Raw genomic sequence first — 16,873 nt, forward strand, 5'->3', positions numbered from 1 at the left:
TATTCTTTTTGCGTACAAGAACTGGGTTGGCTAACCACTCCAGATGATACACTTCTTTGATAAATCCGGCTGCTAAAAGCCATGTAACTTCTACCCTAATAGCCTCCTTTTTGTTGTGAGCGAACCGTCGTAGCTTTTGTTTGATGGGTTTAGCCTTACCATCGACATTTAAGGAGTGCTCCATCAAGTTCTGGGGTACACCGGGCATGTTAGCGGGTTTCCATGCGAACACACTCACATTTCTCCTCAAGAACCTAACGAGCGCATCTTCCTATTTAGGATCCAGGTTGGCCCCGATAAGGGCCGTTTTGCTGGGATCACCGTCGATCAGCTGGATCTCTTTGTGCTCTTTGGACTTAATGTTCTTGCGTGGGGCCTCGAGCTCTAGGATCTCCAGGTGGTCCGCTGGGGTCTGCTTGGCATCGAGCATGGTCTCGGCCATGCGAATAGAGAGGTCATGAGCCTCTGCTATTTTGAAGTTATCATCCTCACAGGTGTAAGCTGCATATATGTTGCCCCTGAGAGTTAGAACCCCCTTCTCAGTAGGCATCTTGAGCACCAAATACCTATAGTGAGGTATGGCCATGAACTTGGTGAGTGCTGGTCGACCAAGGATAGCATGGTAGGTGCCTTCGAAGTCGGCGACCATGAAGTTGACATAGTCGGTGCAGAAGTGGTCTGGGGTACCAAATTGCATGGGTAGCATGATCTGCCCGAGAGGTGTAGAGCTTTGTCCGGGGAGAACACCCCAGAACTATGCCTCGTATGGCTTAAGATCAGCCTGGGTTATCTTCAAGGCTGGCAAACTATTCTTGAACAGTATATCGATGGAACTGCCGCCGTCAATCAGCACTCTATCGAACTGAACCTTGTTGATACAAGGATTGAGAACCAGAGGAAAACACCCTGGCTCAGGTATTGTAGCCCATTGGTCCTTTCTACTGAAGGTGATCTTGCGGTGAGACCGAGGGAGCCGTAGATCGGCGATGAGGTTGTCGGCATTGGCCACGTTCATGCAAGCGTGGGCAAGCAACTTGCGGTCTCATTTGGTCTCGATGGACACTTTGCCCCCCATGATGGTGTGGATGCGGTCGGTTGGCTTGATGTACTTGTGACGGGGATCTATGTCTTCATCATCGTTGTCCTCGTTACGCTGCTCCCCTGCGTTGTTAGGCTTGTTGGATTTATCCGGAGCCTGTTGGTAGGTGTAGATGGATTTGAGAACACGGCAATTCTCCATGGTATGGTTTGACTTGGGATGGAGCTGGCAGGGTCCTTTCAATACTTTGGCGTAGTCTTCTTCGTAGTTGCGACGTCCGCCACCTTTTTTAACGATGTTGACTTTGCTGTCATCTTCCCAAGCACGCTTGCCCCTGTAATCATCATGGTGATTACGTCGCTGATTACGCTGGTCTTGGTGGTCACAAAAATCATTGCGCTGGTTGTGGCGATCAAAATTGTCATTCCAACCATGGTTGCCGCGGTGGTCATCGCGGTGTGGAGGGTGGTCGGAGCATGGGACCCTTGATGCTTCTTTGATGATTATCTTTTTAGCATCATCGGCGTCCGCATATTTTTTAGCAGTAGCTAGGAGCGCTATGACTGATTTAGGTCTTTTGCGGAGGAGCTTGTCCCTTAGGGCGTCATGGAAGTAGAGACTAGTGATAAAAGCTTTGATTGCCTCGTTGTCGGAGATTGATGGGACCTTGATGCGCATCTCCAAGAAGCATCGAATGTACTCGCGCAGTGGCTCATCTTTGCGATCTTGAATCCGCTGCAGATCATATTTGTTGTCGGGTTGTTCGCAAGTAGCAATGAAATTGTCGATGAATGCTTGCTTGAGCTCTTGCCAAGAATCAAAGTAGTTTGCTAACAAGCTGACTAGCCATTGGTGGCCTACATGGCCGACGACGACTAGGAAGTAATTAGACATGACGTGCTCGTCAGCCATGGCTGATCTGCACGTGGTTTCGTAGAGCATGACCCATAACTCGGGGTTCTCCTTACCGTCGTACTTCTGGAGTTTTTTGAGCTTGAAGTTTTTTGGCCACATGACTTGGCGAAGGTGAGGAGTAAACCGCTTCAAACCCGGAGGGCCGTGGGTAGTATCATATTCCATACGGCGATAGCTTTCGTGGGATGCACGATCATTGGCTCTTTGGTTAATGCGATCACGCAGATCGCGTTCTCTCAAGGAATGGCGGAGATTGTTATTGCCATCACGGCAATCCCGATCGCCACCCTAGTTGACCCCGCGACCACGGTTATCATGGCGATTGTCGTGGTTGTCTTGTTGATTATCGTCCTGGTTGTTACAGCAGTTGTCGTGCCGACCACCATCATGACCACCGTTTCCGCCTTGATGGTTGTCTGATGGGTCATTGTTGCGTGAGCCACGTTGGTTGGGTGGCTATGGGTGACTTGAGTACTGACAACTACGGCTTGATTCGGCTGAGATAGACGGAGCCCGGGCTTGGTTTGCAATCTCTGTGGTCTGGGCTGTAGCAGCCGTCAGGTAGGCTTGTACATCATCACGAATTGCCTGGATTTCTGGGGTATTGGGTAGTCATTGCATTGTCGCCATAGCAATAGCTACATTGGCGCTTGGAGTCCTAAAGACCTGCTTTTCCCCTACCCTATCAAAGGCATTATTGAGATCGCGTGGCTAGAGCCTTATGCATCGTGCCTCTTCTTCTGCCTCGGCTTCGGCTTGTCTGCGATTAAACTGGTCAATATTGCATGCTTCGCGTGCTAGCCTTTCTTGTTCTGTTTCACCAACTACTGGGGGTTCATCATTACTGACGACATTGATCAAGTCTCCTTGCCTTGGTGGGAAGGATGGGAATCATGGGAAACCCGGGGAGTGGTCTGGGATCTCCAGATCATATTCAACTTCTTCATTATCATGATGTTGAAGCTCAATGTGGACGGAGCCATTAGATGCGATGCTGAATGAAGAGCTTGAGCCGCCCTCTTGAACTATGTGGACCGATCCTTCTTGATACTCCTCAATCCAAACCATGTTGACGAAGTTGTGTGGCTTTGGCCGAGATCGATGTATGAAACACATATCCGAGCAGCATTGTATATCGTACGCATAGTTGAAAGCAGTGTTTCACAGGCCGTAGGGCTGAGCCTGGTAATTCTCCATCAAGGCTTCACACTTAGAGAGCCAGAGACCCGTTGCGGGGGCTGGTCGGCGATGAATGGAGCGCCCTTCAGGAGTAGACGTGACCACAAGATCTGTACCGAGTCGTGCAGGACGACTGGCCTGAGCTGGTCGGGTAGATTTGTTGTGGGTAGTGGTTACCTGCTCGGTAGGTTGATTTTGAATCGAATCTACCAGAGCTAGGGTTTCAGCAAGCTTGGTGCTGACCTGATCAATGGAGTCAAGCAGGTCGGTGTTGTCGATCTGCCTCCCTTTGTAGCAAGCAAGCGAACGACGGGTTGTCGGCGTGGCTGAAGACGATGCTGGTGTGGCCGGAGCCAGATCCAACATGGTCGGAGTCGTAGCCGATGTTGGTGAAGCAGTGGTCGACGCAGATTGGATATGCTCCTCCTCCGTGGTCATGGCGATGAAGTTGTCAGAGCCAGTGGTCCAGGTGATCTGGCCAATGGTGAACGTGAGGCCGTTCGGCATAGCCATGGAGCCAGGGATGATGACCATCTTGTTCGTCTGGGGACCAGTACGCACACCCCCTACCTGGCGCACCACTGTTGACAAAATATGGTTGGCAGTCTACCTAGGGGTATGCCCAAGGTAGTAGATTATCGGCAGACAGGTGCGCAAGCTACAAATAAGATGGTGACACAAGACAGACACGAGGTTTTATCTAGGTTTGGCCGCCGTGAGGGCGTAATAACTACATCCTACGTCTGATTGTATTGCTGTATGTAAATGAGATGATTTTTGAGAGGGCTCCCCTGCCTGCCTTATATAGTCTAGGGGCAAGGTTACAAATCTGGAAACTAATCCCAACCGGTTATAATTGCCATAGGTGGCCAGATAAGGATTCCTATTCTGACCGACCAGGATCTTGCTTGATCTCCAAGTCTGCCTTGATTCCTTGCATGGAACTCCAAGCAGATCGGCTGAGCCACGCACCGTCTTCTGGTGGAACAGACCCCCTGGTCCGGGCCAGCCCAAACCTAGCCGTAAGGGTATAGGGGTTAATACCCCCACAGGCTGTTTTATGGTGCTCTAGATTCCTCTTCCTACGGACTTATCTATAAGCAAACATTCGGGACTTATAGTATAGCTGTGAGGGCTACATGGCTTTGCTTTAGCTTAGTATCAGGACCTTTTCTAGATTGTTAGAGGTTACCTTTATTGGCGTAAGAATGGCTTGACGAATCGGGTATAGTGCGGCCTCTGTCCTCTTGAGTATAGGCTGCGCGTCATTGTGCCATCAGGAAGAGGGGCTCTACATCTGTTTGTCGAGTGAATCTAATGGCCCTAACTTGTTAGACAAACCTTTGAAAGGCTTCATAGTGAATCCTACCAACCTTCCTTGGTAGTGGGTCAAGAGGCTGATCACCTCGGGCGAAAGGGTAAATCACGACTCAGAGTGAAAGTGTACAGCCTCTATGGAGTGTAAAATTGGTATATCAGTCGTGCTCACGATCATGAGCAGCCTTGGACCCTTACAGAATAGATGATGAATACTGATGATAAAGATGCTCAGTAATCATTACTGTTTATGTTATTCATTATTCATATTTACCTGATCATGTTTTTATATGGGCTTGTGAATAAACCTATTGCCACCCAATTGCTAAAAGATGACTCATTAAAAGCTAATCGTAGTTAACCAGTGTCAGCCTTTTGAGCCTCATGAACCCCATGTTATATTTGTTGAGTATGACATGTACTTACGCTTGCTTTACTTTTTAAATCTTTGAAAAAATCCCGAATGGGTACCAGATTGCTAGTTTGGAGCAATTAGGCTTGTGATCAACCAGTTAGTTGTCCTTTATACTAAGTACGTTATATATTGAGCATTGTCTTTCGATATTACCCTTATTTGTAGCTATATGTGAGATTTGACTTCCTAGGCTCATATATGGTGTGTATCTAGTTTTGTTCTTAAAACCGGGTGCTACAATCATTGAGGGGTCTAAATCTATCATCACTAGATTTGACCGTATTGGAACTATGTGATCTCTAGCTCTGGGCCATTAGAAAGGGGTGTGGGGTCAAGTATTGTTTCCCCTTGCGCAATTAGATCAAATCTGACCTCTAAACATTCAAACCGAGACTTGATTCAGTGCTAAAGGTTTGAAACTAGACAAACCTATTCTTGATGCCATAACATTAGATCAAGATCAACACAAGAGGTGATCTAGTCTAGTTGCAATGAACACAACACATACATTAGGGATCATAGACGTTAGGAGAGTCTGTCCGCCTCGATGAAGTAGGGATGCAAGAGTGAGGTCATTGTGGTGGTACGGCGGTGTAGTGCTGACCTTTATGATGCTAGCGGCACTAGCCAATCACGTAGGCCACCTAGAGTTAGTGAGGAAGGGCAAGGAGATGGGATCAGGCAAGGAGTAGCCGGTGTGGGGTGATGAAAATGACCAAACAGAAAATAGGAGCCCCCTACTCACCCGCAGGAATGGATAGTGGAAGAGCATATTTAGGTAGCCAATAAATCTAGGGGGTTATGAATTTCCCTACGTGTTTTCATATTTTCTGTCGGTACTTTTGAAACCGGCCACTAGTGCAGGACTGGGTTCCAGCCCTGGTTGGGAAACCCCCTCTAGTCCTAGTTTCCCAACCGGGACTAAAGGCCCACCCTTTAGTCCCAAACCGTCCAACCAGGATTGAATGGGGGCCTTTTAGTCCCGGTTACTTATACCAACCGGGACTAAAGGGGCTCCAGGCCGAGCCCGAGGGCCACCACCTCCAATCCCGGTTGGTATAACCAACCAGGACTAAATATCCCATTTTTCTTTTTTTCTTTTGCAATTTCTTTCCATTCAATTTGTTTTCATTTTCAAATAGTTTTCGTACATGTATTATATGCTATACTGTTGTACGTCATCCATAAATAAGAACGAAACTAATCAAGTAAGAGCTTATATATTACAATAATTTAAACAAGTCATTACAAACTAGATGTTCAACTTAAAATATTCCATACTAGATGTCCAAGTACATCCCAAAGTGCATGCAAACATAGGTAGCTAGAAATGGCTTTCACGTTCTCGTATTATCAACTCGGCGAAGTGTAGATCGCCGATGTGGTATCCACAAATGTCATTGACGTAATCCAAGACATTAAATAGTGCACTCTCCCTTGCTTCAAAAGTACGAGCACAGGGTCTACTAACGACGGTTAGCGGTGGCTGAGTAGTCGGTGGGTCAGATGATCCCCTCTTAGCCGCAAGCAGCTTTTCCTAAAATCCTACTGTAGGGCGTGTTGGCCATTCATCGGCATATTTCCAATCATAACCCAATGCATACATTGTTTGGTTTAGAATGGCTTCAAAGCTGCAACGGTTAAGTCGTAGTCCTCAACCTATAATTAAGTGTTGCCAGAAAAAATGGATATGAGAACCAAGCTTTCCAATAACAACAAATCCGGATACAAGCTATGAGTTTGACTTTGACTTACCACATCATTCCGGTTGTTTTGAGCCATGCTTGCACAAAAGCCCGCAACATCATGATATGAGCCCGCATCCATATCTTGTATCGACACAGAGGAATAAGTAGGGAGGGTATACCCAATATTCGCAAGCTTATGCTAGGACAACATATTTTTGTGCAACAGCCTTATCAGGTGCCTTTACTCTCACCTCCGAGATTTGTACAACACCTCTACCCCTCCTAGTGGCGATGGAAAATCCAACTCGACATTGGATGAATCGACCATTATCTACCTCAAAGCTCTCAACATCCACAACCTGAACCCCAAAATTTGAGAGTGTCTCTTTAAGCCAAATGATTGAGTCAATTACTTACGGTACATTTAAGAAACACATATATACATATTAGAACAATATATTTTGTACAAGCGTAATTAGAACATATTGATTTATTGGAAACATATATCGTTGCTTACAATGCTAGGATGATTGAACGATACACTCGACAACAGTAGATCGAAGGCACGAGTAATTGTATAGCCCCAACCTGGGACAATCGGTTCAGGGACGAGACGTCTAGCCATCTCTTCTCACTATAGTTAATATATCAAAATTCATATCACTAGAGTCAATATATGAATTCATATACCAAAATTCATATATTCATAAGAATTTCCCTCTATATATATATATATACAAAATATCAAAATTCAAATATATCACTGAAGTCAATATTTTTTATATACCAAAATGCATATCACTAAAGTCTACATATCAAAATTCACATATGTAAAACCTTATACATCAAAATTCATATAACTAGACCTTATATATACCAAATGCATATCAAATATATACAATATATCACACTAAAGTCAATATATCAAAATTTATATCACAAAAGTCAGTATCTTTTCGCATATATATATATATATATATATATATATATATATATATATATATCAAATTATATCAAAATATATGACTAAAGCAATTACAAGTTAGATCGAATACAAATAGCTAGCTAGCCAATTAGATTAAGTTAGGGTTGAGTGCTACATTCCTGGAGTAGTTTCCTTCCCCTTTTAATAAGAGGAACAATTAGAATGTTCCTAATTGCATATCTGGTGGAATAATTAGAATGTTCCTAATTCCATTGGCGGATCTAGAACCGGACCAAGAGGGGGGCTAAATAATTGAAGAGTATAAATCATACTAGTCATACACTAGCTAATAGAAGGCTAAAATCGATGCGAGATTCTTTCAAAGTAATAATATCCAGCATTTTGAAGCAATGGGGGATGTTTTTTTTTATATAGACAGGGGAGATGTTTACAACAAAGAAACTCAGTAATGAGCTGGAATAATGAAACTCGAATATCTCATCGAGCAAATGGCCATTAATTGAAATTAAGAAACGTACAGACCAAGGGGGCAGCTGGGGCAGCGAGCACACCTAGGCTGAGCACACCTAGGCTGTAAAAGAGGCTATTGGACTGGATTGGAAGGTCTGTTCACGAGGATTTTGGCCCACGATGGGGGCTGCAACCCCTCCAGCCCCCTGCAGATCCGCCCCTGCCTAATTCCATATCCGATGCTCGGTTTCACACAGTAGGAAGGGATGAGGTGAGGCGATCGAGGTCAAATACCAGGTGGCAGCAGCGAGGGCGAGGCCAGAGACGGAGGGGCCGGTCGAGACGATGTCAAGGGCAGAGATGAAGGCGTTGGTGGAGACAAAGGCACTGGTGGAGACGATGCCGAGGCCGCGCACGCCGGGGAGACAGGATGAGGGCGAGGCCGGCCGGATGGAGGATGAGGGCTAGGGCGAGGCCGCGCACGCCGGAGCCGAGGACGATGGCGAGGCCGGCCGCCGGAGACGAGGAAGAGGGTGCCGCCGCGCGCGCCGGGGAGATGAGGACAAGGGCAAAGTTGGCCGGATCGAGACGAGGGTGACGGTGAGGCCACGCACGCCGGAGCCAAGAATGAGGGCGAGAATGGCTGTCGGAGATGAAGGCGGGTGGCGAGAGCACGGCTGGCTTGGGGGATTGAAGAAGCACGGCATGGCGGCGGCAGTGAGTGAAATTTTAGGGAGGAAGAAGAAAGAACATCCGTATATATACGGTAGAACCCTATAGTCCCAGTTTGTGGCCCATTACTAAAGGTTGTGACCTTTAGTCCAGGGTTGGACCACAAACTGGGACTAAAGGACTTTTAGTCCCAGTTGGTTGGTGGCCCAATCTGGGACTAGAGCTAGATTTTAGCGCGCAGCGAAACTGCCTACCTGGCAGTTTCATTTTCCGCCCATGCAACAGTTTTTAACATATCCTTTATCATAAATAGGCTGAAAATTAGAAATTAGGTAGTAAAAAAATATAGCTAAAAAATGCAATAAAAATCTGCTTTCATATACAAAATTGTTTTCATATCCTTTAAATGTTTAATAACATAGGCTATAAATTATAATTACATTTTAAAAATTCAAATTTTAAATCTAAGAAACTAAAACATAGTTTTCCTTGATAAGATGATTTCAAATGAAATAGTTGTCAACTACATAGTGGACATTTTAAAAATTGAAATTTAAAATTTTAAAAATTGAAACATAGTTTTCCGTGACAAAATTGTTTCAAATAAAAAAGTTGTCAACTACAAAGTTGTGTAACTTTTCAAGATCTATAACTTTTATTTTGGACATTTCTTCATCTGGCAAAGTGGTAGTGTACATTGTTTACAAATTTACATCTATAAGAGAGAGATGTAAATTTGTGAACAATGTACACTACCACTTTGTCGGATGAAGAAATGACCAAAATAAAAGTTGTAGATCTTGATCAGTTCTACAATTTTTATGTTTATGAATTTTCAAGATGAATTCATTTACTTCTACAAAATGTTGTTTGAAGTTGCCATTTTTTTAGAATCAAATTTTGAATTGATAAAACAAATTCACATGAAAAGATGACCAAAATGAAAGATGTAAGAATACAATAAATTGATAGAGCACGAGTTTAGAAAGTTTTACAAAAAAAATCATCAAATTTGAAGTTAGTATCATGGAGAAAGACTAGTTACAAGTTTTAGCCAGAGATTAAAAAGGAAAATCAAACTTCTTTAAAAATTTAATTTCAAACAAAATTTCAAAATTGTAGATGATTCCAAATGAAAAAGTTGTCAAATATAAAGTTGCACAACTTTTTAAGATCTACAACTTTCGTATTGGTTGTTTCTGCATTTGAGGTCATTTTAAAAATTCAAATTTTAAATTTGAGAAATTCGAATATAGTTTTCCTTGACAAGATGACTTCAAATGAAAAAGTTGTCAACTACAAAGTTGTATAACTTTTCGAGATCTACAAATTTTATTTTGGACATTTCTTCATCCAAAGTCGTTTGAAAAATTCATATATGAGACACATGCGACATCAAAAACCATAATAAAGATCTCAGAGAACCTTAGACTAAATATTTGTGATACATAAAAACTACATATACGATAACAAAGACCTAACAATAAAATTACATATACGATAACAAAGACCTTCTCTCGGTAGGTCAATGTTACAATCAAAGTGTACCAACATATTATAAAATAACCACCTCAAAAACTTTCTTCTAGCACTAAGAGGGTCAAATAGGTGCTAGAGGATGCTAGAGGTGGATGCCGAAGGGGGTGGTTACGCGAGCTCCGATGAACCCATGCCTCTCCGGAAGATACTACATTCATGCCATGAATGGATAGACAACAGGCTTGTATGGATCCATCAACTTGCAGATAGCCCATTCATGCCTTGCATGGACAGACAATCCGCATATAGTCTAGAGCACACCGCAGAGGATGGATCCATCAAGGTAGAAGACATCCCATGCAACAATTATGTTGAGCAGGCATCACACCCAACTTCTCCAGGCTTCGGTGTTGCTCTATCTTCAAAAACATTCTTCTAGTACCTCTTGTGTGCATCATTGCTGACTGCGCGTAATAAAATTTATATGTGGAGGTCTTTCTCCCACAGAGTGGCCATATATGTGGATAGGAAATTGGGCGAACAACAATGGATGAATTGGGATGGAATTAGCCCCAACAGAACACTAGATGCATGTCGTTCTAGGAGATGAATGGCGTCTAGTGGCCGGTTTTATAAGCGAGCAGCGGGATGATAGGTGGGATGAGTGGTGATCAAGAGGTGGGAGCAGTGGTGGGGGACTTTTACTCCTAGTTTGTAAGACAAACCAGGATTAAAGGTCCCAATTTGTAGTACAAACCTGGACTAAAAGGGCTTTTTTGTTTCTGTTTATTATTCCTACATAATGCCTTGTGTTTTTATTTCTCTGATTTTTTTATTTGCATATGCATTTCAATCCTACACACGTTAAATTTTAATCCATACAAACATAATTATAATATCCATAGAAATAAACCTAATGAACATAATTAACTTGCATACAAACATAACTAAAAATATCCATACAAATAAACCAAATTAAACATAACAGTTCGAATAAACCTAATTAAACATAACAGTACGAATAAACCTAACTAACACATGGATCCTACAAACCTGCTGCAACCCTAGCCTATCTCCACTGCCAGTAGCGTATGTCTCGGATTATGTAACCACGGTCATTGTCTATGTAATGCAAGGCCCGCACCACAACACTCTCCATTGCCTCACAACGCCGAGGACATGGCATCCCATAGATGTATCCTACTAACGGACTATCGATGACCTGGTTTTACCTAAATCTCACGTAATACCGAATGCCAGCTGTCGTCCTCTGGCCCATCGCTTCCACGAAGTCCTAGGAGTACCCTAGTTGCTTAAGAGCTTGCGTGAGAATGGGCTGCAAGCCACCTATAGCATAGGTGAAATCATAGAGCAAAACCTGCAAGCGAACAAACAAAAAAATATCAGGAAACACTCATATAATAATAAAAATAAATAAACATTACTTTCATATCACACACGACGTACCACATCTATATGGTTGAATGTCGTATGCCTCTCGCTTACTCACGGTACATCTAGACTATGCTGACGTAAAGCTTCTATCTTCAAGGACAAGAAATCAGGCATACGGTAGCCAATTCACTCAATTGACTTCAAAGAAAGCAGCACGGCATCGATCTAGGCGCCTATCTTGTTCTACGACTATCGTCCAGTCTGGACGATGTCCTAGTGCACCTCATTATTGCACCTAATGCGGATGTCGAAGGCGAGACTAGACGTCCATAACTCGCCTCCTTCATCATTCATGACCTCACTTGTCGTCGTCTCAAAGATGTCCCACACCGCGAGCAGCCATAGAGCTGCTTCTAGCCACTTAACCGGTTTTATAGTCCGTGACATATGCAACAATCATGTTATGAATGAATGTATATATGCAAAAATTATATTAGCACGCAAAACTTAAAATATTCCATACTATTGATGGGTCTAGGAGACGCGGAACGGCCCTATCTGGCGATAGCGCGAATTGAAGATCGCCAAGGTGGAAACCTGGTTCCTGTGGCTGGGGAAGTCCGCCGCCATTCATCGTAACTAAAAAACTGAAAAAACATCCCAATAAATATAGAACCCCATATAAATATATCATGCAACAATATATATTAGAAAAACATATAAAAAATAAATCATCAATATATATATGTATATATATATGCATGCCAACTAAACTTAAACATTTTGCACACAATTTGTTTTAACCATTATTAACTCTCATCAAGAAATAATGTTGCTAACAAGATCTAGAAAACAATAAATGTTTAAAGTTATGTAGAAATAATGTATAAATAAAAATAAAATGCACCATTATTATTCCTAATTAAAAAACCACATATTTGAATATTTCTATGTTTATTACTAAAGCATGAAACGATCTACATTATTAGCAATGAAAGATTATAAGATGAAGTTGCTAATCTTTAGAAGATTGAAGATGAAGCTGGCGACCGAGAGCAAGAACTTGCTCTCCCAAGCAAGAACACGGATGAATAAGCAAAGACCAAAGATTTGACCTGTGTCTCGGGCTGAGAGAACAGTGGAAGCAGGTATATATAGGTGAAGACCTTTAGTCTCGGTTGGTAGAGCCTACTGGGACTAAAGGATCAACCTATAGTCCCGATTGGAGCCAAAAATCGGGATAAAAGGCCAGCGGGACCTTTGGTTCCAGTTGGTGGTTCCAACTAGGATTGAAACGTAACCTTTAGTCCCGGTTTGAACCACAGACTGAGACTAAAGGTCCCTGCTACAAAAGCCTGCTGCACTATCCGTTGGGCAGGGGATTCTAGTTTTGGTTGGTGATTCTAATTGGGACTAAATCTCCTATTACTCCCGGGCCAATTCGGTAGGGACTAAAGCCAAAAATCAAAAGTTTGTTCTGTACTAGTGGACACGGTAATCACGAATGTCCCTATGTGTATGGCAAATAAACGACAAAGAAATTCATCATCCGCAGGGCCATTTCTGTTTCCAGTAGTGTCATGTCGGTGGAGGCTGTTTTTTTTCCTCGGCTACTCAAATATAAAGTAGGGGTATAATTACTCTGTAAAAATAGGCTACCACAGTACATCGCAGCCAACTGTTGTGCTTCACGACATTCTCCACGAAGCCTTTGTAGACCAACTTAGCTTTGCGGCCCATGAAGCCTTGAGTCCCTTGACTGATGATGATCCCCTCCAAACCGCATGTCCTGCAACCATGGGATGTGTGAACGCATTGCGCAGCATGGGGGACCTGGACTGTGGACACCGATTGATATTTTTGAGCGTTGGACAACGAAGACAAGATCGAGTTTGAGGACAAAGCTTATATGAGCAGAGCTGCACGCGTAGCGTGACCTGCCACACGTACAGCCCTCGTGCTCGTGCATGGGCATTTTGAGTGTTAGATAATAGCGATGACAGTTGAGGGCGTGCGGTGAACAGACCGGTGAACCAACCAGTAAGCACGGCCCCCACCACCCAATACATCCATCGTAGCTGTGCAAAGCCAACGACGCGTGGAGAAAGAGGTCAAGTTAATTAAGCCGTGAACTTTGACGATATAAAATATGTTACACGCTAACACGTTACATAATTGAGTGTGTATGTTATACTAGCTCGATTAAAACTATCTTATATAATTCAGAGTCCCTTCTAACAAAATACGTAGCTACCACGAATATATATATATCGACCATGTAAAATGGTCACCTAAAGTTTCATATACGGACATCGAATTTTATATATGTTGGACACATGCATTTCCAGTAAGTTTGGCACCTACGTCAGGCATTGGGCTACTTGTATTAAACAATTAGATAGTTTGTGCTAATTAAAATATGTCATAACTAAAATTGTAAAAAAAAAATCAGAAATGCTCAGGGGCGGGCGTTCGTCAAATCGGACGCCGCTGTCCTGGGCTTGCGCGGACCACCAAGTCGGCCTCCTCCTCTTTATGTCTTGCACATCTCTCTCAAAAAATATCTACCCACTTCCTTGCCCATCTGAATGCTTCACGGTGTCATGCGGCCGTCCGTCTGCTCCACTCCACATTTGCCACTGCAGCCATCTTCCCGCACACGCCCCACCCTGTGCTGTTCGCTTCACGCCCCTGCTCGTCGCACACGCCCACCCCATGCCTCTCGCTCCTTGCTCCCACTGTCCTACCTGCCTCCTACCCGTGTCGTCGGGTGCGCTGCCCGCCTCTGCTGGTGCTCGTGGTGCCATTGCGCGCCTTAGGTCGGTCTCCGGCCAAGCCAAGGGCACCCATGAGCGCGGGCCATGCTCGTGGTGCTCGTGCCTCGAGGCCGCAGTCAACCGACCCCGACCTCCCCTCTCATATGTTGCAAATGTATGTTTCAAGTATTTCAGATGTTTCAGAGGTATGTTGCAGGTGTTTCGTGTGGATGTTGCAAAAGTAGATCAGGATGTTGCATATGTTGCAAGTGTTTCAAAGTCATGTTGCAAGTGTTTCAAGGTATGTTGCAAGTGTTTGTTCAAAATATTTTATCTGTTTTAGACTTATGTTGCAAGCGTTTTTGATTTAATGTTGCATATGTTTCACACCTATGTTGCAAGAGTTTGTTCGAAATATTACGATTGTTTCAATCTTATGTTGGAATAAGTGTTTTCATGTTGCAATTTGCAAGTGTTTTATCTAGATGTTGCATATGTTTCACATACATGTTGCAGTTATATGTTCCAAATATTTAATTTGCTTCGGTTGTATGTTGCATCCAAGTATTTCATGTTTTAGAGGTAGAGAGTCCTGGAGTGGTGAACCAGCCTGGGCGCTGGGGGATGGGGCGTGGAGAGCCATGGGTTGGCGGTCAGAGCTCGCAGCACACCTAGAATCCTATGGACGAGGTGTGCTCGTCCTCATGCCGGCTCTCAGGTCCCGCCCGCCCAGAGGTAGAAGTCAAGGGGAAGGAGCGGCGGGTGCGCGGGCGTCAACTTGCGGTAGCTGAGAGAGAGAAGGGGGCCAGGGGCAGACATGGCGTTTTTCGTGGGTGCACATGACGAAGGTGGCACGGGCGTCCGGACACACGATTTTGTCCAGACGTCCGGGCGCTAGTATCTTCCAAAAAAGATTTGCCACATTCAATAGATCTCATATGCATCAATTAGATATTAAAAAATATATTTATATCTAAAACTTTTCTTTTTTATTGTATTTTCCAAAATAAAAAATTAAATAAATATATATTTTACAGATTGTCTCCTAAGAAGTAATATATGGTTCTAACCATCTGATCTAATTAAACGAAGGGCACGCAGTCATTTAGGGTACTACAGGAAAGCCTTGTCAAATAGATTCAAAATTTGGCCACCATCAGCCGCCAGATTTTATACTGATAAATGCATGCCCTTTTTTATCTCAAAATAAAAATAAAAATGTATCCGTTAGTAGGTAGGTGCCAGTAAAATTATACTACACCTTTCCCATCTCAAAATATATCCGTTAGCAAGCAGTGGTGTGGGTGGCTGCATGGCATGGACTAGTTATACTAAGTATGCCAGCAGTTTACAGTTGTTTTCCAGTAAACCCTGTGCTACCCAAATTTGTTACTTTGTAAATACACTGATTATTGGCGTTCTCCAAGAAGCCTGTGCATACACCATCTTAGCTATAAATGAGTTGAGAGGGTACTCAGAGCCAAGAGCCCAACAGAGAAACGAAACAATCATGGTCCTCTATCTCGTGTTCTTGGCTCTCCTCACCTTCGTGCTGCTCCGGCGCATGGGTGCAAGCAACCGCAGCGGCAATGGCATCCACCGTCTCCCACCATCGCCGCCGGGGCTGCCCGTCATCGGGCACCTCCACCTGCTGGGCTCCAACCCGCACCTCTCCCTCCGCGACATCGCGACAAGTCACGGCGCCGCAGCCGCCGACGGCTTCATGCTGCTCCGCCTGGGCCAGGTCCCGAACCTGGTGGTGTCGTCCCCGCGGGCAGCCAAAGCCAAGAAGACGACGCTGACTTCGTACATGTTCTGCTTTCCCTCCAGCAGGAGTACCGTCTCACAAGACAGCAAGTCAAGTCCATCTTGGTGGTATGTGCGCAACAAACTATTGCATTATATATTTATATATATACATATATACATATAAATAATGTTTGTTAGTCTAGTTTAACCAATGCAAATGCATGCTTGCTGTCGATCGCATATATGCAGGACATGTTTGGAGCGGGGACAGATACATCATCCATCCCGCTGGAATACGCCATGATCGAGCTGATAGGAAACCCACACATCATGGCCAAAGTATGCGACGAGATCAGCAAGAACACTCTCAAGGGCCAAGAAATGGTCAAGGAGGAGAACATAGCCAAGATGGGCTACCTTCGAGCCGTCATCAAGGAGACGCTCCGACTGTACCCACCAACGCCGCTGCTGCTTCCGCACTTCTGCATGGAGGACTGCGAGGTGAACGGGTACACGATCGCGGCTGGGACGCGCGTCATCGTCAACGCGTGGGCGCTCGGCAGGGACGCCAGCGCGTGGGAGAAGGCGGATGAGTTCATCCCGGAGAGGTTTCTGGACGGCGGCGCCAGCGCGGCTACTGACTTCAGGGGCAGGGATTTCAAGTTCGTGCCGTTTGGAGCGGGGAGAAGGATGTGCCCTGGGATCAACTTTGGGATGGCCGTCGTTGAGCTGGTGCTGGCTAATCTTCTCTACTGCTTTCGCTGGGAGCTCCCGGCTGGGAGGGCACCTCAGGATGTGGACATGTCTGTCAAGTATGGACTGACAAGCCGTCGCAAGGAGAAGCTCCTGCTTGTCCCAAGGCTGGCCGTCTAA

General features: G+C 44.5%; 1 protein-coding gene across 1 annotated transcript; it reads left to right on the plus strand.

Moving 5' to 3' along the window:
• Window positions 1–15,761: 15,761 nt before the first annotated feature.
• LOC136495549 (indole-2-monooxygenase-like) lies at window positions 15,762–16,873 on the plus strand. Its single transcript, XM_066491451.1, has 3 exons — window positions 15,762–15,945; window positions 15,996–16,126; window positions 16,250–16,873. Exons 1-3 carry the CDS (start codon window positions 15,762–15,764, stop codon window positions 16,871–16,873), a joined length of 939 nt encoding a protein of 312 aa, XP_066347548.1.

This window comes from Miscanthus floridulus, chromosome 12 (genome assembly GCF_019320115.1).
Source record: "Miscanthus floridulus cultivar M001 chromosome 12, ASM1932011v1, whole genome shotgun sequence".
Lineage (NCBI taxonomy): Eukaryota > Viridiplantae > Streptophyta > Magnoliopsida > Poales > Poaceae > Miscanthus > Miscanthus floridulus.

What these genes read in the sequence shown, in the direction of transcription:
- LOC136495549 (XM_066491451.1), top strand. Translation starts at nt 15,762, where the DNA reads ATGGTCCTCTATCTCGTGTTCTTGGCTCTCCTCACCTTCGTGCTGCTC. An exon ending in CCTCCGCGACATCGCGACAA is followed by an intron (nt 15,946 to 15,995) that starts GTCACGGCGCCG and finishes CGCCTGGGCCAG; the next exon opens with GTCCCGAACCTGGTGGTGTC. An exon ending in AAGTCAAGTCCATCTTGGTG is followed by an intron (nt 16,127 to 16,249) that starts GTATGTGCGCAA and finishes GCATATATGCAG; the next exon opens with GACATGTTTGGAGCGGGGAC.